Consider the following 20,807-nt stretch of genomic DNA (forward strand, 5'->3'; position numbering starts at 1 on the left):
CCATCACCATTAATTTATGCGCATTTTGAAGTATCGCATCAAAGCTGATGGAAATGCACTCGTAATCTGCATTTGTTTCTTTTTCTGTTTTTTTTTAATGCCAATGCCAAGCACCAATTCAGCTAATAAGGATCAGCTAATAATTTAAAGTTTTTTAGTTACTATATAGTTCCCAAAATTACATTTGCTGGAGGTATATATACACTACTGTCCTATGTAACGGTAGTTTTTCACAACTATATGAGTGCCTGGCAGGTATTCTGTGTTTTTTGTGTACTACAGTTGACCAAAAAGTTGCTTATATTTCTTAATGGAATTACAAAACCATGTTAGACACAATCAGGGACATGTGAAATTTACAAAGAAATTCATTAGGAAACCATTCTAACATAAACAAACGTGTCTGCCACAGGGGCCTGACATTTTAGGGGTGAAATGCATATAAAAATGTATTTAATTAAATCATAAAAACATGCTGAGATGTATTTCTCATAGTTTAACATGTCTCCATATGACTCAACGTCCAGATGTAAGTATAATATGTTTTTATGTAGGGGATTTACCTGTGTATGGGGCTTCACAGCCACAGATTGATCATATGAATGTAAAACTGAACCATGGAGCAATAAAATAAGGTTGCCTGGTCTGATAAATCAAATGTTTTAGATCAGGTGGACGGTGATTGTTGCAGAAAATTCTTGCACCCCTTCATTGCAAAGCTCTGGCCATTGCAGTGTCCTCCTTTCCCAGATCACAATCCAATTGAGCATCTATGGAATGTGCTGGACCACAAATTCATTAAGGCCCCACAATTTGGAAATACTTAAATGATCCTGCTTATGTCTTGATGCAAGATACGGGATGCATTTTATTTATTTATTTTTTATGTTGTGGCAGATCATTGTTGTTACATAAAAAAGCTCTAACAGTGTTTTCTTTGACTATTTTATCTATTTATGAAGTTTCTTGACGCACATGCGCAAACCAACTCAAGCTATTATTTTGCCGCGCATGCGCAAAGCGCTTAGGTTCTCGTCGCAAATGTCAGCGACGCGGACAAACATTGACAGATTCTTTCGGCGGTTCAGAGCGTAAAGATGGGAAATGAGTGATTTCTCTAACTTTAATATATATTCTAAATAACAGAGGAGCTCAAAGCAGAAGGGATTAACGCAGACATGGATCAGGAGTTTGAGGATATGGATTCAGAGAGCCGCTGGCAAAACCTTTATTTAGTAAGTAAAGCTAAGAGCTAGCATGCTAATGAGCCACGCAATCTACAGTTAGACATAAACTACGTCGCTGTATCCCTCTGTCTTTACCTAAATGCTCTCATTTTTGTGTTTTGTTGTTAGCCCTTTCCCCTCCTTTAGTGTTGTTGAACTGCGAGATAGTGAAAGTGAAGCTGTGTAACTGATGGTATACCGGTTGTTATGTTAAAAGTGTAACTTAAATTATGTGTCATGAATAAAACTATGGCTGCCACTCAAGTGCTGATTTATCTAGATAGCATGCCTGAATATAATAAGCTGTTTAATTATTATGTATATCCATCATTTGGTTCACTTTAACAAGAAGTTCTGCTGAGGAAAACAGCTGAGTCTTGTACATTAGATAACATACAGGCTGTATCTAAACCTAGTGTGTTGTGTCTAACCAAACAGCAATTATAATGCTATCTAGATTTGTGACAGCAATGCAACACATTGCCTTGGTTTATTAAAATAGCAACAGTCGTGTTTTATTTACTGTAAACGGTGAGATAAATGTTACATTACTATTATTATGTTGCCAAACAATGTTCAGCATAGAATGTCTGACGTTTCTTATTTACAACTTTACACACATAAGCAAGCACTGGACTGGACTGATCTGTTATACATTACAGTACAAATGCTATTAACAAATGTGGTGAATGCTACAAAACTTAGTTTCGGTTTCAAATCTGCACCTTATACTCTTAATTGTATATTTTAAAACTTAAGTTTGAACAAATGTTTTGAATGACTTCTGTTTATTATTGTTTTGTATGTGTTTATTGTTTTGAAGCATTACATAGATTCTTCTGTCTCTAACTTAAAAACAACAACATATTCCTTACTTGGAAAATTGTTCCAGTAATGTTAATTTACTATTTCTGGAAACCGTTCAGTCACATTCGACATGGTCAGCTGATTTCTTTAAAATACGTTTTTCTTCTTTTGCTGACCCGGAGATTGGCCTGAAGCTGAAATGAAACTTGATGAAGGCAGTGTGCCAGCATTTTTCATGGTCAATAATTGCAAAATTCATCTAAAGCTCTTTATGTCCTTTCCCCTCAGGAGATACGCAACCAGTCACACGAGTGTGCTTTCAAAGTAGCCAAGTATCCAGAGAATCGCAACCGCAACAGATACAGAGACGTCAGCCCATGTAAGTTAAATGCAGTTTGTGTGAGAGTTCATTAAAAATACTCCACATCTTCTACAATGCAATAAACAAACTTTAAGGGGGCAAATAATATTATGGCCATTTGTAATATAAGTCTCATGTGTGCCAAAAATATGTCTGTGAAGTTTCAGCTTATTAAAGATTATTATAGCATGTCCAAAATGCAGGAACAAAAAGGTGCTGTTTTCATGTCTGTACCTTTAAATGCTACTGCTTTTAGGTAAAAAAATAGATCTGATTTCAGTGAATACAGACAATAGTATAGCCGCATTAGTGCTACAACGTGCTAACAAACACATTTATAAAAGCTTTTAGGTAATGTTAACCCATCAGTCAGTGCCTGTGGGTGGGGATTTGTTTGTGAGACATGACCAGGGTTTACCGCAGCACTTTTCAGTTCGGGCGGCCCACCTAAGCTGGGATACCCTACCACCTTAACTAGGTCGTGAAAAAAAAAATTTGCTGCACAAAAGGCTGTCAAGTGCATCTCGGAGAACAGTGTGGATGCGCTTTACACCGCGAGCGGGCATGCGCCACATGGCCGAAATGAGAGAAAGACATGGTCCGTCGCTGTCTGGAGGATAACTAGCCTGTTGATAAAACATTTAATTAATTAATAATCTAGTATGTGTTTATTTTCTGTCATAGTTTAATTTGGGTGTTTTAAATAAAAATATTTTCATCATGATGCGTACGCCCCGGCGCTTTGATTGCCACGCCCCCGGCCCGCCCACCGGCACTACCCTACCACCTTAACTAACACATTTTCTGCGGGAAACCCTGATGACATTAACAAAAGATTCAAAACAGCATGTCAAATAAGACTGTTTGGGTTTAATATGGATTAAAAAAGGAGAAGAAGTTAGAGTTTTTTTCATTGTAGGGTGGCTTGCTTATACAATGCACACACATTTATGTCCAAACACCTTGTAAAAGTAGATTTTGCATAATATGGGCCCTTTAATAATCAATTTTGTAAGCAGTGTTGACTGAGCGTGAACAGTAATAAGCATGTTTTGATTTTACCCCAAACATTAGTTGACCACAGTCGGGTGAAATTAGAAAACACAGAGAATGACTACATCAATGCCAGCCTGGTGGTAATGGAAGAGGCTCAAAGAAGGTACATCCTTACCCAGGTGAGTGAACTATTCTTATGCCACAACACTGACATGATGGTTTGTGTAGCGCATGAACGTGATTTGTTAGTCCTGGTTTAATTTCCAGGAAACACACTTACTGATAAAACAAATTTATAGTTTGAATCCACTGTAAATCACTTTGAAGAAAAGAGTTTGCCAAATGCATAAATGTGTCTGTCTGGGTTTTCTCATTTTAATTGTAGTGGATTGTGACTGCTTCTTCTCAAGCTTCATAACATAAAAGCTTCATGAAATAATGTGACTTTGGCCATTTTATATTCCAAGTGTTTCAAGGTAAAAAAAACTAAAACATAATCCATTATTTAATGAAAGTCTTGAAATTTAATGACACAAGGATGAGTAAATAACTTCATTTCCATGGTTACTTTTTCATTAGAGTGATTTTTTTACTCTATTGACTGGGGGTGGATTGGCTATGATGTTACTGTAGGATGATGTGTAGGCAGACAGGCAGGGGAGGTTTGACTATTAGCAACTAAAATCTGTGGGTAGATAGTACTTGAATGATGCATTTTATAGGTCACAAGCTATTAAGTACTTTGAGTCAGCCTTTTACAGAAATTTGGTTTGTTATTTTTGGTTTGTTATTTTTGGTTTTTATTGCTTGTCTGGCACACCTATACACTGATATTTTGGCATTACATAGGTCCCTGTAATGAGTGTGCAAGGCGACATATTTTTAAAATCAACCAGCCGTGGGTGTTTGAATGACTAGGTTACAAATCATCTTCCCTAAAAGTCTATTTTTAAAGCGTCTTAAAAATTCGACATTCATGGTGGGTGCTTACAGCAGCCAAAGACCTGAGTGTTTACAGCTGTAGCAGCAACGCTTTAAAAAGAGGGTTTAAACACATATTTGTAAGAAATCTAGATGCTGTATTTATAGACTAGTCTGCATCAACAATTAACTAGCTGGTTGTCAGATGGATAGTAGACCATTGGATTCCATTCCTACTAACCATCATGCTTTTTGTGTGTGTCACTTTGTTTATAGGGTCCTTTGAGAAACACATGTGGTCATTTTTGGCTGATGATCTGGGAACAGAAGACCAAAGCAGTTATCATGCTCAACAGAGTAATAGAGAAAGGCTCGGTAAGCTTTACTGTAAATAATATGCATTAGTCGTTTAGTCTTCCCCACTCGATGTCCATGGTAACGAGTAAAATGAGAAAGATGGTCCTGAATAAACAGTACGAAGCGCACCAGAATCTTAGGATTAGTAGAGATCCTAACCGTGGGTTTACACCAGCCACGTTTAAGGCGTCAAATTCGTTTCTACCACGTCTAGTTTGCCTCTTGAACATTTTGCTTTTACTCGCTTCATTCACGTGTGAAAGCTGCGCGTGATTTTTAGTCATCAAGACATTCACGCGGAAATTTGCATCATGGGAGGGGCTTCTGCGACTCCGCTCGCTTTCTGTAATCACGTCACTACTAGAGCAAGCTCCTGATTGGTTAACGTGGTGCGTTTTTCCACTAGACCCGCGAATGAGGCGGAATCTCGTCTGACGCACTGTGCTAAATGCCTCATTCGTGCATGCTAGGAATAGGACCGACACCTATTTTTCACGCCACACGCAAGCGTCTTGGAAGCGTTTCCAGACAAAATAGAACACAAAAAGTGGTTTATATGTCAATTTGACACGACTTTGTTTGACATAAATGCAGACATGTAAATAAAAACCAATTTCCAACTATTGAATCTGTCAACAGGCTACAGAACAAAAGTCTTTGTGTAATGTTGTGTATGTTTTACATGAAGTAGCCTATTGTAGGTAGTTCATTTCCATACGTTGAACAAGGGCGATCCAAATCACATGACGTTTTTGTAGTTGAAACCAGACACTTTCCGGTCAGTTTATCAACAGGAAACATACATGTGTACAGAATAGGCTAGCAGCAGCAGCGCCACGTCAAAGGACGGTTTCACATTTGGTGCGATTGCCTGGTCCGAACCCGAGTTCGATTGCTCCCCCCTCCCCATGCCCCCCATGGACTGTGTTCACATATTATTTTCGCATCCGAACCGCGGTACGCTTGCATCATCAAGCTGCAGCCGGCGCGTTCTCATGTTGCTTGGCAACCGCTGTAAACGACAAGTGTGATTGACTAACTGCAAGCAGAGAGATGATTTCTGAATGCCTCCGCAAAAATTGACGTCGGCGGACAGACCGCGTTGTCATCGAAACGACTTAAGTATATTTGCGGCAGACAGACGAAAGTGCGTTTCTGTATTATTTCTTTGAAAACAAAACCAAAGGTTTAAAAAATAAGAACAAAACTCAAGCAAGCATTCTATGCATTTTGTTGTGAAGGTAAGTGCACGCACACAAACACACACGTCTGTTTTGGTGGGAGATTCCATATAATACGTAATTAACAGCGGTTCACTTCCGCGATTTGGTACGATTGCGATCACATTAGCAGCGAACCGATCTGGAGTTCACATGAAACGAACCACCCTTTTTAAGCAGACTCGAGTACGTTTCGCGGGTGCGCACCCGAGTTCGGAAGACAGCGTTCACATCATCCAAATGTACCGAACTCTGATGTCAATCGAATTCGGGTGCGCACCAAAAGTGCTAATGTGAAAACGCCCAAAAACGCTTCTGGTAAGCAAGGGCATAGAAAACGCCACGCAGCTGCCATGTGACAGACACGCCACGCATGCGGTGTGAATTGGCCCTTAGAGTATCAGGCACAATTTTGTATATACATGTATATACAATAGGGCTGTGCAAAAAATCGCCTGCGATTCTCATGCGTGTTTCATCAGTAAAGCCGGTTCCGTGATTAGAAGTAAATCACCATCAACTGCTTTCAGATGGTGCGGCATTTATTACACAGACCCGTAGTTCACCAAGAAGCTAGGCACAAACAATTGCACAGATATTATAGCTGTAAGCAAGACTATGCCGAGATTATGCCTATTTTTTTTCTTTTTGAGACTCTGTACTCCTGTATAGCTTAGTGATAGAGCATTGCTTTAACAGCACAAAAGGTCATGGGACACGCATGCTGATTTTTTTTTTACACTTGATGAAAGTAAGCAACTGTCATATGCGTAAATGTAAATGAGACATTTAAAATCACACTCAAGCAGAAAATAGTATGAATATGTGTTTTTTCTCAGGGCTGATGGCATTTAATGCATCCTTTTTGTATTTGTCCCAAAAGGTATTAAGACCCGTATTTATTTACATTTATATTTACTTTTCGTTACAAACTATCCAAACAAGTGATAATAGAAACTTTTTCCACAACTAATTTTACATTTCCAGTAGTTAAATAACTCTGAATGCATGAACCCAACTTAGTTGACTAAGTTATGCAGAATAAAGCTATAAGTATAGTTTTTTTGTAGGCGTAGGTCGCACATGTGCGTACAGGAGGATATAGTACATAGCCCAGGATATTAATGTTACAAATGTTACAAATAGTCTTTCTGTATGGACTACATAGTGTGTTACAGAAATGATCATGAGATCACCCGAAATGATCATCAGACTGTTACAAAACATTAGAGAAGCGTCATGTGGCCATCAATATCCTGTGGACTTGTTTAGAGGCTTTTTTTGTTGAACTTGGCTTATAAAGTCTTACATGGGCTCTGATCTCAATGCAGGCCTTTGTATCTAAATTACATGGGTTGGACATCTTGAAGATTGTAACAGCACAACTTGTTCTCATAGGCTTGCCGGTCTCAAAATTATAAAATGTCTGCGAGAGACAGGCAAAGGATATATAAAGACTTTCACACTTTGTACATTAGTGCATAATATAAAAAGTGGGCCCAGTGCAAAGGTGCAAACAGTTGAGGTTGCATATGTGACAACAATGTGGGGATTTTTGTTGATAGTGGGATGTCCACATGGTTGGGTAGATGGTCATCATTTTTCATTGGTGTTTTATGGGTAGCAGTTGGAAAGGCCACGTCAAAGATTAAAATCAATGAGTCAAATCAAACTTTGACGCTCCTAATCTTATTTTTAGATTATGAGACTTTCACAGAAAGGGTCACATATCTTACATGTCTGTTTTTACACATTGCAGGAAAAGTGTGCACAATACTGGCCAACACAAGAGGAGCGTGAGATGTCGTTCCGTGACACCCGCTTTGTGGTAACACTAGTGTCAGAAGATGTCAAATCATATTACACCATCAGACTGCTGGAACTGCAGAATGGAAATGTAAGATTCTTACAATGACCACTGAAACCTGCTCCCAGAATCCCCCTTCTAAAACATCATAAGTTTTTCTTTGTTTTAGGCATTTTACTTGCAATTATTCAATGCACAGCTAAACTAATATTATTTTTCAGCCAGATCTGATCTGTTCACTTATTGTTCTTTTAAAATATTTTTTATTTACCTAGACAGGGGAGACAAGAGAGATCTACCACTTTCATTATACCACATGGCCAGACTTTGGCGTCCCAGATTCCCCTGCCAGTTTCCTGAACTTCCTGTTTAAGGTGCGAGAGTCTGGATCACTCGGGATGGACCAAGGTCCGGCAGTGGTCCACTGCAGTGCAGGAATCGGGCGCTCTGGAACGTTCTCTCTGGTCGACACCTCTCTTGTCTTAGTGAGTTGGAATTTATAAACCAAATGATTCCAGTTGGTAAAAGATCTAGACCCAAGGTAGACCAGTGCAATGCAATCTTCTACTATAAAGCCATGTTGTCGTAATAGATGCAGTATGCGGTTTGTCTTGCTGAAATATGCAAGGATGGATGTAATCTGTAAATACCTTTCAGCATTGATGGTGCCTTTCCAGAGGCTTTTGAAATGATCACTGACAAAGTGGTTGGTCCCTGTCCTGTTTAGTTCAGAGGACATGCCATCCATTGTTGCTTCTTTGCATGTTAGAGATTTAAGCTGGATTTGTGGATGGCAAAGTAAACTGTGTTCAATGACAGTAATTTCTGGAGGTTTTTCCGAGGCCATGCATTGATTTTAATGACAGAATCATTCCTGGTTTTAATGTAGTGCTACATGCGGGCCTGGAGATCATAGGCTTTCACCCTTGTCCCTTGAGCAAAGAGGCTGCTCCAGATTCTCTGAATATTTTGATGATATTATCTCTTGTAGATAATGAGATATTTAAATTTTTCGCAATTTTATGTTGAGAAATGCAGTTTTGGCAGATCAGCAAGCGTTTGCCTAACTTTACTTCTAAGGGCCTTGATAAGATACTCTTTTAATACACAGTCATGTTATTGCCCTGTTGCCAGTTAAAGAGATAGTTTACCCAAAAATGAAAATAATGTCATTAATGACTCACCCTCGTGTCGTAAGACCTCCGTTCATCTTGGGAAAACAGTTTAAGATGTTTTATATTTAGTCCGAGAGTTTGTTGACCCTTCATTGAAAATCGTAGTACGGTATACTGTCCATGTCCAGAAAAGTAATAAAAACATCATCAAAGTAGTCCATGTGACATCAGTGGGTCTTTATTCAGCATTGTCTTCTCTTCGCGTCTGTTGTGAAGTGCATGCGCGAGACTAAAGTCACGTGACTGCAGTGACGTGGATGACGTACGACACGGCCGACGTGTTATCTGGTGCGTCCCAGCTGTTGTTTTTTTTGTGCACCCGGGCTTCGTTTACAGTCTGAGGGAGACGCACGTAAATTTTTTGCAAACATGTCTTAGGATAACACGTCATCTGCGCCACTGCAGTCACGTGACTTTAGTCTCGCGCATGCCCTTACAAAAGACGCAAAAGTGAAAGTGATGGTGATGCTGAATAAAGTTGTAATTTTTGTTATTTTTGGACCAAAATGTATTTTCGATGCTCGAGGTTGGAACAACATGAGGGTGAGTCATTAATGGCATTATTTTCAATTTTGGGTGAACTATCCCTTTAAAGGCGGGGTGCATGATATTTAAAAAAACAATTTGAAAAAGTAAATTGGACCAATTACCAAAACACACCTGTAGCCAAACAGCAGTAAGGGGGGTGTCTACTAACCAACATTGTTGCCTGGGTTGCGTATGTGTGGGGTGTGTTGGTTTAGGTGATTTCAAATGTCAACATTGGCTTTCAGAGATCATATACTTTTTCTTTTTCTGTTTCTCTTTTTTAGTAATACTTACTTCTTCGCCTTTTGTAGGCCCCGCCCCTACTTTTTTTAGTCATGTTGCGGCCATTAAATTTTAAATTACCCTGTTTTTCTTTAAAATGTTATATTTACTTAGTAAACATTCAATGTTTTCTATGTTTTACTTTAAATAAAATATGGGTTTATGAGATTTGCAAATTATTTGCATTTAACATTGTGTCCCAATTTGTTTGATTTGGGGTTTGTATAGTAGGATGATTTTATGTAGAAAACAGTAAATCACAAAAATATGACTTCAACTGAGATTCCAAAACCAGGTCACATATTATATTACCAAAAACAGTTTTAAATAAAATATGACTTTACGTTCATCTCGGATGATAATATGTGATTGTGGTGGATGGTGGTGTTATGGATCTGTTTCTATAAGACCTCAACGTGTTACAAAGACTTGGAGGAGATACATTTTTGTTTATTATTTATTTTAGATGGACAGGAGGAAAGACCCATTGGCGGTAGACATCAAAAAGATTCTGCTGGATATGCGGAAGTACCGGATGGGTCTGATTCAGACTCCCGACCAGCTGCGTTTCTCCTACATGGCTGTGCTGGAAGGAGCCAAATACATTATGGGAGACTCCTCTGTTCAGGTATATATCATCACACTGGAATGATGAACGTCACAACCAGTCTACTGTCATAGCAACAGAATCTCCATAAACTGGGCCTTGGTCTAGACGCGCTGTGGTATGTTGTTTTAATCCAGAAACAGTGGCAAGAGCTCTCCAGAGAGGACCAGGAGCCTCTGTCCGAGTCCCCTCCGCCACCGCAGCCTCCTAAGTGCATGGAGCGCTTTAACGGCAACAAGCTGTCTCGTCTGGAGGATGGTATGGACACAAAAACAACAAAGAAAACAGGTCTGGAGACCCCCAATAAAGAGCCAGACAAAGATGCTGGAACACAGTACGTAACCAGTCTCCAATAATGTTCTTCTCATGCATTTAACATGGTAATGACTAGAGGGGATACAGCTAAGGCCAAAACTCACGAGATGTTGGATTTAGAGTTATGTTTTGGGGTAGTATTTGGATGATAAACAGTGGTTCTGGCTAGATAGGATATGGCTACGGCCTAAATACAGTGAAAAATTGGGTTAAGGGTAGGAATGGGGATAGGATAAACAGCACTCATGCGGTGAGATTTTACAAGATTTTGCCTGTAGCTGTATTCCTTCTAGCCACAACCATTAAAATTTTTTAATCACTATTACAAACTAGTATTGGTTTTATAGTATTGTAAATTACTGTATTACACTAATGAGAATTATACAGTACTTACACAAAACGTAACATAAGACCTAGAGTCATAATGACAATTTTGTCTCAAAAAATTGGAAAATATGCTTAATTCACATAAAAATAATTTTTTTAAGTCGGCAACATTATCTTTTCTTTAATATTATTTTTTAGTTAAAATGTGACCTGAAATTTTTTTGAGGTTTAATACTAAACGATTAAGGCATTCACTTGAAAAATAAAGTTCACCAACAGTTGGATAAAACATGAAAAAGTTACGGATTAGATTATTTTTTCAGCTGTTTTTTTTTTCTTAGAGAAAGAGATAGAAAATTGCTAAATGCTGGAAACTTGTTGCATTATTTTAGTTAAAGAGGACAGCAGTAGATTTCTCAGTTTTATATTATATTTATATGCGTATTGTTTACTTTATCCAGTGGTCGTAAGAGGCCGAGGGATGAGAAGATGCCCAATTCTACACAGAAGAGTCAGAAACAGACGAAACCCAGGATCAACGACCCGGATAAGAAAAGGAAAAGGTGAAACTTGCTAAAGGAATGTGATTTTAAGAGTGCTCTGCCCTTCATTGACTCATTAAGTCAATACAACATGTCTCTTCATGTATTCATAATGTCATAAGCCCACAGATACATCAATTCACACAGTTTTTCATAATATGATCTAGTGTCTAATGTGTGTGCTTCAATAGACAGGTAAGTCATGGGTTATTTTCAAACCGGTTTGTCTAGGATACATACCAGCAGATTGCAGTCTAGACACTGTCCATGTCTACATTATATTATGTGGTGTAACTACTGCATAGTTGGTGAAATATAACAGATGGTGCTCTGATATCTCACACGTTTAGTCTTTATGATGATTTGTCTTTATTTGAACTGTTAGGATTAAAGCTTGGTTTATGTTTATGAGGCAAGTCAAATCAGGCATCATCTTTTTAGAATTTAACCACATGGAACAAAATGTGGTTACAGTAATATTGTGGCTTATTGTATTTAGGTTAAATTTATCGTGCCCATTAAAAACATTAAAGACACAGTCTTTTATTAAAATGTTATTGTATTAAGGAAGCTCTTGAAAGGATTAGTCTACTTTCATAAGAAAATTTCCAGAAAATGTACTCACCCCAATTTCATCCAAGATGTTTATGTCTTTTAAAAAATTTTTTGAGGAAACATTCCAGGATTTTTCTCCATATAGTGGACTTCAATTAAAGCCAACAGTTTGAAGGTTTCAATGCAGCTTCAGAGGGCTCTAACAATCCCAACCGAGGCATAAGGGCTTGGATAAACGATTATTTATTAAACGATTAATCGGGCGATTATTTTTTCAAATTAGTCGACTAATTGTACGATTAATCTAACGATTAGTTTCTGTTGCTCGATTAATAAAAACCATAATGTATCTCAAATAAATGGCAAAAACATTCTTGATAAAATACTCTAAAGGTTGTATCAGCGATTTCAGGCCCAAAAAAATGAATGATCACATTTGTCTAATCTTTCATAACGATCCGCTAGCTGCCCCCACCATAAACAGGCTGTCTCTGTAGGCAATTTGGGCTCTGAGATCTGCTCACAAAAACAATTGGTTTCACCAATCACTTAAAACTAAAATAAAGTGTTCCAACCAACAGTGGCGGAACTAGAAGTTTGTTAATGTGGTGGCCATGGGGGGCAAAGCTACTTTAGGGGTCCATGAAAGAAAACTACTTAATGTCTGAAATTTAATGTTTCGGTCTCACATGTGCATGTGGCGAGCTGTGTCGAAGCGTCGGCGCAAAAATATAATTTTAATTATAAAACTGCCCATCTTGCACTAGCCCTAGGATGCGCGTCTGCGACCTTATTTAATTTGTAATCACATCCAAAGGTCACCCATGACAAATGCGAAATGCACTTTTAACATTATACTGACAGAAAAATATTAATTAGTGCCATTCCACATAAAACAACTTCTGATTGGTCCTCCTTTTCCATCATCCTGTCGACATGTTTACGTAATGTTTAAATTGTTTTATCTCATCGCTAGATAAGACTCTTATACATTGGTTGAGATTGTTTAGAGCCCTCTGAAGACTTTCAAACCATAGGGTTCAATTAAAAGTCCACTATATGGAGAAAAATCCTGGAATGCTTTCCTCGTAAAGTTTTGTTTTTGACTGAAGAAAGATATAAACATCTTGGATGACTTGGGAGTGAATAAATTATCAGGAACTTTTCTTAAGGAAGTAGACTAATCCTTTTACGAGCTTCCTTGATAAAATAACTTTTAATAAAAGACTGTCCTTTCCTATACACAGTAACTTAAACAGATGTTTGGTATCATAGTTTTTACTATCCATCCACACTATTCCTGACGTAAATGCGGGCGACGCCATCTTTGAGCTCAGATGGGTAAAACTTCTGGTTAGCCACTACAGCTAATGGTAGGCCTATTGCGAGGGATACGAGTCTGGCATTTTAATGCGTATTATGAAATCCAGGAAGACAGGCATAACTTGTGCAGTAAGGGGTTGCCATAATAGCTGATACAAACGCAGTAAATCTCTACAAAACTTTAGTTTTCACTATAATACACACACAAGAACTGAATGTGACGCACGTGCATCTATTAACTGTATCCACACATCCATCCAGTAAAACCTTTCATTGAAACTGACAGTGAACAATAAATCCAATAATTATTCAAAAACAACTAATATTATGCTGATAAAAATATGCTGATTTATCTATTCTGCTACTATATATTATTACAAAAAATGAGATTACATTAACTGCTTATTAGTTAATGTTTATAATAGTTTGTGATGTGTTTGCGCGTACCGTTACTTTTGTTATGTCTTAAATGATTTTTTAAACAAATAATTTCATAAGCTCATGTCTTATCTATTGTATAATAATATTTCCATAAAATGAAAACAATAGTGAAAACATGTAATAGTAGTTAAATATGTTTATTATGGTTTGTTTAAATAACTTTAAAATGTGTTGAATGAGAAGCATAAGTTACTGCTGCTGTCGGATCGTGTGAAGCTTGATGTGTCGCCATAAAAACTCAAACAAGTCGATTAAAAATTGACGTTTAAAAAAACTCACACCAGGGACAGTTGTGACATTTTAAACCATCACCTGAAGGTTAAAAAGAAGAAGTCTCGGTATATTCCATGTATTAAACACTGACTGTCCCACTGTAAAGATACTGGTATGTCTCTGTGCCTTTATATTTGCTCATTGAAGACCCGTCACCCCCAAGGAACAACATGAAACGATTGAATATATCTTCATATGATGTATCAGGACACTTCTTAATTTCATCCTCACACTGGCTCATACATGAAATTATGACCGTAATCATCATGGAAAACGCCGGCTCTGGTTCAGTGACAGTACGCTGTGAAAGTCGAACCCATAATTCGCACAAAGCGTCATGGGGGGGCGTAGGAATAGTGTGGATAGGGTTTATTTTAGCAAAAGCTAAACTTGTGTTCCTGTGGCTCAGTTGGCATTGGTAGCATAGCAAAGCTCCTAGGTTTGATTCCAAGAAAATATAAAACTATACCAGCAATGCACTCTGGGTTGCTTTTCAGAAGGGGGTTTGCCAAATACATAAAAAAATGCTAAGATGTTTTGACCAATCAGCTTCAAGCAGAAGAACAATCTATTTTATAAGCTTCAATATGCATCAGATAATGAATGATCTGAGTCGCGCGATGTGTCTGGTTGGGTCAGCATTGTGTTGAAGTATTGGGGGTTTAATCATTTGTTTTTGAAGTAACAACATTATTTATACCACTCCTCACCGAGCTCTTTCAACTTCATGTAGATGAACTATATAACTTAATACATGTTGGGTTTATAAATTAATCTGTGCTGATAATGGCAATTTTGGACAGGATGTATATTTGCTTAACATTACTGTTCATTTTTAATCAGCAACATTTCACAAAGAGTGAAAACCGTTTTTTAGTTAATGGTAAACCTCTGCTTAAGTGAAGGAAAACGGCTTGTAGCATTTTGTGTGTAATTGCGTTTTATGTTATGGTTGCAGTCTGGGCTGTATTTGCTGTACGTGACACAGCGAGTGCTGCCTGTTGGGACATCTTCCCAATAAGGCAGCTGTGGTGAATCTCCAGGATTTTTGTAAAGTTTTCCCCGGCTCCTCTGAATCCTCAGACTGTACGTGAGAGTCAGACTCTGGGTCCTGTGTGTGCGGTGATGTGCTGGTTTTCTGCTGCTCTTATAGCCGTGGCTTCGTTTTTATTTGACTTCGTAGTCAAAACCGCGCTTTAGCATGGTGTGATAATGGCTTTTTGTTATTTATTTGATATGTTGGCTGTACTTTACTAATTTAATTATAAAGGTAAGTCTGTCAGAGCCCATAGATTGTGTTTAACTTTGCTTTAATGATAGGCTACGATAAAAATTGTTGGATTAAGCCTAAATAAAAATGCTGTTTTAAAGAACTTTAATTTAAGATTGACATGATGGAGATGTTTAGTACCCCTAGCAAAGCCTCAGTTAAATTACTTGTTTGAATTTTGAAATATGTTTGTTTTCTCATAACCTGACGGATGATACTTGTGTGTTTCTCAAGGTTGAGGTGTGAATATGTTTTGCTTGTTTATTATGTACTGCCACAGTTGCTGTCTTTTTTTTTTTTACCATTCTGAAACAGTCCAGACAGAATGCATGTTTTTAACATAAATATTCAGTTGCTTTTTGAGCTTTCTGCCCCCATAATCACACTGAAGTTTGCAGTATTTCTTTTTTCACAGTATGCAGCGCATCAACAGGGTTCTGGAAGTTAAAATCTTATCCGTTTTCTCCATAAAGTATTTTCATGACCAGCTTTATTGCTTTAGCAAAGTTTAAATGGCCATTCTCTATATTAAGATACAAACAGAAAATACAGGAATTATCTACATAAAAGATAAAAACAAACCACAAGTGTAAAACAAAATGGCTTCATCTGGTAGAAGTCAGTATTTTGTGTGACTTTCTTTGGCACTTGCACATTTTTGAGGAGTCTGAGGCTTTGTCCACATGAAGCCAGTGCATTCCCTATCCGATCATTTTTTTTGCCTCGTCCTAAAAAAATAATCCGTAAACACGGCGTCATCTCAAGAAATATCTGCGCACAAACGAAACCACTGAAACCGACTGAAAGCGGTGTAGTATATATGCCAGACCAGTATGGGGCGCTGTACTTCTGGCACAGATATACACTATACACGGAGAAGAAGACTTTGAGCATGCGCATAACCTTGCGCGCTGTATACGAACCAAGAAGAAGAAGTGATGGCAAACGCAACAACTTCAAGAGCAAAAGTCTCTTTTTGTCTTGCTCCTGGTTGTCTTCCGTGGTGGTTCTAAGAGCATGTGGCGTATGGTGTTGTCCATTATCGCTTGCTCACCACAATTGCACAGAAGCAATAGATTTTGCTGTAATAAAGCTAGTAGGCTTAGTAGCTTCTGTAGCACGAACACAATCATGTAGTCCGCCATTATTGTTGTTGCTGTTACGTGTGATGCTGCCGACACGTGATGTGATGACGTTTTCGCTTCACAAAATATACGGATTGGCTGTACACATGAAACCGCAAGGGTGTCGATTTCAGATTTATCCACTTTAGGACCCGGTTTCAAAAAATAGCGGTTCCAGTCTCCCAAAATGCCGGACCTGTGTGGACGAAACGCCAATACGATAAAAAATGTATACGTATACAGTGATTCGCGTCTCCGTGTGGACAGCCCCTGAAGTACTGAAGTCATTAGTGTAGAAATTAGAAAATTTATTTAGTGAGATTGTCTATTCGTCAGCCTGTGAGATCGACAATAAACAATAGTATCGAGGGGTGGGGCAATAGTTTACTCATCTATTTATTTGTTGATTTTTTTAAGGGGGCGTGCACACCAAAGCTTTTATGCCGACGGCAGGCGTATGTTTTCAACGGAGGTGTGGCGTTTTTTTCTGCGCTAACTGGGTGAAAAGCTCAGCTCGTCAATGTCAGCTTTCACACGGCCGTCCAATGAAGGAGGGGCGGGACAAATATCACAACAACCAACCGGCGCATCGTACAATGACAGAAGCAGAAGTATCACAGCAACCAAAATGCTCAGCTGAAGAAAGCTGTCAGTCGCTGTCCACCGGGCATTTTCAGCCATGTAAAAAAGGGGGCGTGTACACCAAAGGTTTTACGCCGGCATATGTTTTCAATTGTTTCCAATGGAAGCGCTGCGTTTTTCAAAAAAAGCCAGCAATTGGTGTTTTTTTCAAGCTGAAAGCCAGTGCGCAGTAACATCATCACTTCCACCATTTACTAATTTTGAGCGAGAGTTCACAGGAGTGATGATGTTACTGCACCAGAGGTCGAAGTGCTGCAAGCTAAGTGCTCTTCCGCCATTCAATATAGTTCTCATTTTTATCCACTTAAAAATCAGCACGTTTTATTTTGTGCCACCATACTTACTTGTGTAACTACTCATGTAGCAGTCGTTAAATAGGGAAAACATGGAAGTGTTTGGTGGCTTCTAAATTTATCCCTGTTTGGATCCTAAGGAATGAATGGGGCTAGGCTAAATGCTAACACATTCACAATGCACTGTACAAAGATTAAGTGCACGCATTGAAAAAAGATAGGTATGTATTAATTAGTTGAGGTAAGAACATGGTAAAATATTGAAAAACGGTGGCGTTTTCCTTTAAAATAAATATCTGAGTAACCAATAAATCCTAAAATTATAATGCAACAGATTTTTTTCTTTTGAATCTAAGTTTGTTTCCTGGTTGGTTTGGTTAAAGACCATAAACACGGATGTGAATACAATCTCAAGTCCTTGGCTGACACATAATGCCACATATTTATGCAATCGTACGCATTTTACAACACAACAAAGTTAAGAATATTTTGAAATGCTTATGGAGAAAATTATTAGGAAAAATACTTCCAGTATCAAGGCTACAGAGGAGATTGTTTGGCTCTTTTGCAACAGCTGCGAATCAGTTTTCTGAATGTACTGCATTGCACGCAGTCAGCATTGCAAGTCAGTCATATCGGCACAATCAGATTAACAGAGAAGATTGTTTAAACAGGCCCTGTCTAACATGTTGAAAGATTTTAACCAAGGATTGAGGAGTGGAAAACAATCTTGAATGCCATTCTGTTATATTTAATAAGAGGTTATGCCCTGGCTGCATGGTGGGCCATTAACTACCTATAATTCCTAACAGATTGGCATTCAGATGCAGTGCTTGATTTAAATTATACATGAATAAATTAAAGGTTTTATTTAAATGAATCGTTCACTATTCACCCTCGTGTTGATCCAAACTCAAAGCTTTTCTTCTGTGGACCACATTGGGAGTTTTGTTATGTCACATTTACGAATTATGATTGATTACTGACAATGTTTTCATGTCCCACATAAAAAAATCTTAACAGTTTGGAACTACATGAGTACTCGATGCAGTTTTTCTTTACAAAATCTTTTTAAATGCAATACATCTTACTTTGTATTCTGCGATTCTCTCAACAGAGCAAAAACAACCAGTGACTCTCAACTTCATGGCAACCTCAGCTAGAGACCTCCATCCCATAATGTTCTCCATTCGCCTATGTTTTTTAAACCGTTTACAGCATGAACTTGAGGAGAAAAGATCTCCGCACAACAGCACACACCAGCACTATTACAGTGGATGAAACTCAATATCAAGGAGTGCATCACCATGGTTTGAACTGGTTTTTATTTCATCTGACCTGTTTTGTGTAATGTTTTTTTTATTATTATTATTCTTGCTTTTTGTGTTTGGTAGAAAAAAGCAGCAGGTTCTGAAGTAGACCTATGCATTTCTAACGCTGTTTATACATTGTATTTTTAGACAACTTTTTCAGAGACAAAATGCTCTATTTTTTATAAGAAAGTACTTGAAATTTCCTATCATATCTGCAGGGCTGTATGCTCGTCCAGTTTGTGAGATTGTAAGACGTCTTACGCTCGAGTGCTCACATTGTGTACATAGTGTACCTTATGAGATGTAAAAAAAATTGTACAAAATCATGAACAGACATTTGAATAGACACACCAAACAAACCAGCAGTGTCTGATATTAAAGTGTCTTACATTTCTTTATCAAAAAGTAGGATCCATAAATAAAAATTGGTATCATTTAGTTTCTTTAACAATGAGTTGCTTTGTCCAATTATTCAGAAGAGCTTATTTAAAATAGTCCTATTGCTCATACTTTACCATCACTTTTCATTATCTCTTCTTACTGTTAGATCAGTTTGTTTTTCTTGCAGATTTCTCAAAGAAATGTCGGTCCAGGTCAAACCCAATAGTTTATTTAAGGTGCCAAAGAATGGATTAATACTATGGGCCCTATCTTGCACCCAGCGCAATTGACTTTGTCAGTGACGCATGTATCATTCGTATTTTGCGCCGGCGCACAGCAGGGTTTTCCCTCCACAGATGCACGTCAGCAAACTAGGGAATGAACTTGCGCTCCCTGGGCGGTTCAGCGCAAAAAGGAGGCGTGTTGCGGCGCAAACCATCTCTTATGCTATTTTGCAGTTTCAAAAAACAATTGCGCTACTAACCAAAAAAAACTAGTCTAAAGTCAGTGGCGCGTTGCGCGTGGTTCATTATGCTATTTTAAGGGCGCATGCTTGACCATAATGTATAGCGTGCACAACGCGCATACACTTTGCTTATCTAATCTACACAGATGCAACAGTTATTTTTGCAAATCATAAATTGTTACACTTAAAAATATTAATACACGAGATAAGGGGAATCATAGTGGTGAGCATTGTGGTGATAGTTTTTATTTATTCTCATGCAAATAACGATTAAAATATTTTCATAACTTTGTTGTGTGGCTGTATTACGTTTATTTTATGTAAATAATAGTTAAAATGTTTTCATAAGAAACCTTAATGTATATGAACTTGATTTGTAAGAGTACTTTGGGGTTGGACCTTGCTTGCGTTTCTTGGGTCCGATTTCAAAGCCCCCCAACCCTTTCAGCGGTGAGGGTGGACGCAGCGATGTCCTCTGCTGGCGTCAAGTCCTGAGGCAGATCCACCTCCCGTTACACGGCGTGCCCGATTTATGCTGGCAAGCGTGGGATTCCCCCGTACAAGGACGTCGGTCTCCTCGGCTGTGAACCGCTCCTGGCGTGCGCCTGGTAAATCCGTCATAATAATAGCAACCCGCCATGGAACTTGCGCCCTTGCGTTTAAAGGGAATGTTGGCTAGCGTTCTGATTGGTTTTTTTGACGTTACGCCCAAACCACACCTATGAATAATGAACCTACTTCAGACCAACCCCTTATTGATTTGCGCCCGGCGCAAGAGTTATTTCTCACGCCGGGAAAATAGCAACAGCGCCCAAGATCCGCCCACAAACTCACTTGCGGGTTGCGCTTCGCACTTGCGTTTCAGATCGTTAAAATAGAGCCCAATATGTTAAAATAGTTTTCTGATATTTGCATAGAAGGTATGTGTCTTTAAGTGCAAAAATGATCCAGAAATGGTTTTACATGTCCATTAACATCCCTAGGATTTTTCCTTAGAATGCAATGGTGTATTATTACCTTATTTGGAAGGGTTATGAATAATAACGTTGAGCTCTGCTCTGATTGGCTGTTTAACAGTGAGGCTTATGTCAGTAGCTCACATTAGTAAACAGACCTTATATGTTTGAGCCTGTATAAAACGAAGAGGTAACACTTTATTTGAAGGGTTGTTCATAAGACTGACATGACACATAAAGGAGATTTTATGCACATTTATGAAAACTGTCATTAAAGTGGGTCGCACACCGGACGCGCC

The 20,807-nt window shown here is 38.4% G+C and overlaps 1 protein-coding gene across 2 annotated transcripts; it reads left to right on the top strand.

The window, feature by feature from the left end:
* Positions 1–1,022: 1,022 nt before the first annotated feature.
* Positions 1,023–19,884, top strand: ptpn2b (protein tyrosine phosphatase non-receptor type 2b). Of its 2 annotated transcripts, XR_010545508.2 has the most exons (11): positions 1,023–1,235; positions 2,322–2,412; positions 3,469–3,569; positions 4,588–4,686; positions 7,648–7,785; positions 7,971–8,180; positions 10,147–10,308; positions 10,425–10,621; positions 11,391–11,492; positions 15,022–15,149; positions 18,510–19,884. XR_010545508.2 is itself a non-coding variant. In XM_065293340.2 (10 exons), exons 1-10 carry the CDS (start codon positions 1,179–1,181, stop codon positions 18,553–18,555), a joined length of 1,203 nt encoding a protein of 400 aa, XP_065149412.1. In that variant the 5' UTR covers positions 1,142–1,178; the 3' UTR covers positions 18,556–19,800. The 2 variants fall into 2 exon arrangements, 1 of the variants encoding a protein (XP_065149412.1); XM_065293340.2 differs by lacking the exon at positions 15,022–15,149 and having other exon boundaries at positions 1,142–1,235; positions 18,510–19,800.
* Positions 19,885–20,807: the final 923 nt, after the last annotated feature.

Source organism: Paramisgurnus dabryanus, chromosome 19 (assembly GCF_030506205.2).
Source record: "Paramisgurnus dabryanus chromosome 19, PD_genome_1.1, whole genome shotgun sequence".
Lineage (NCBI taxonomy): Eukaryota > Metazoa > Chordata > Actinopteri > Cypriniformes > Cobitidae > Paramisgurnus > Paramisgurnus dabryanus.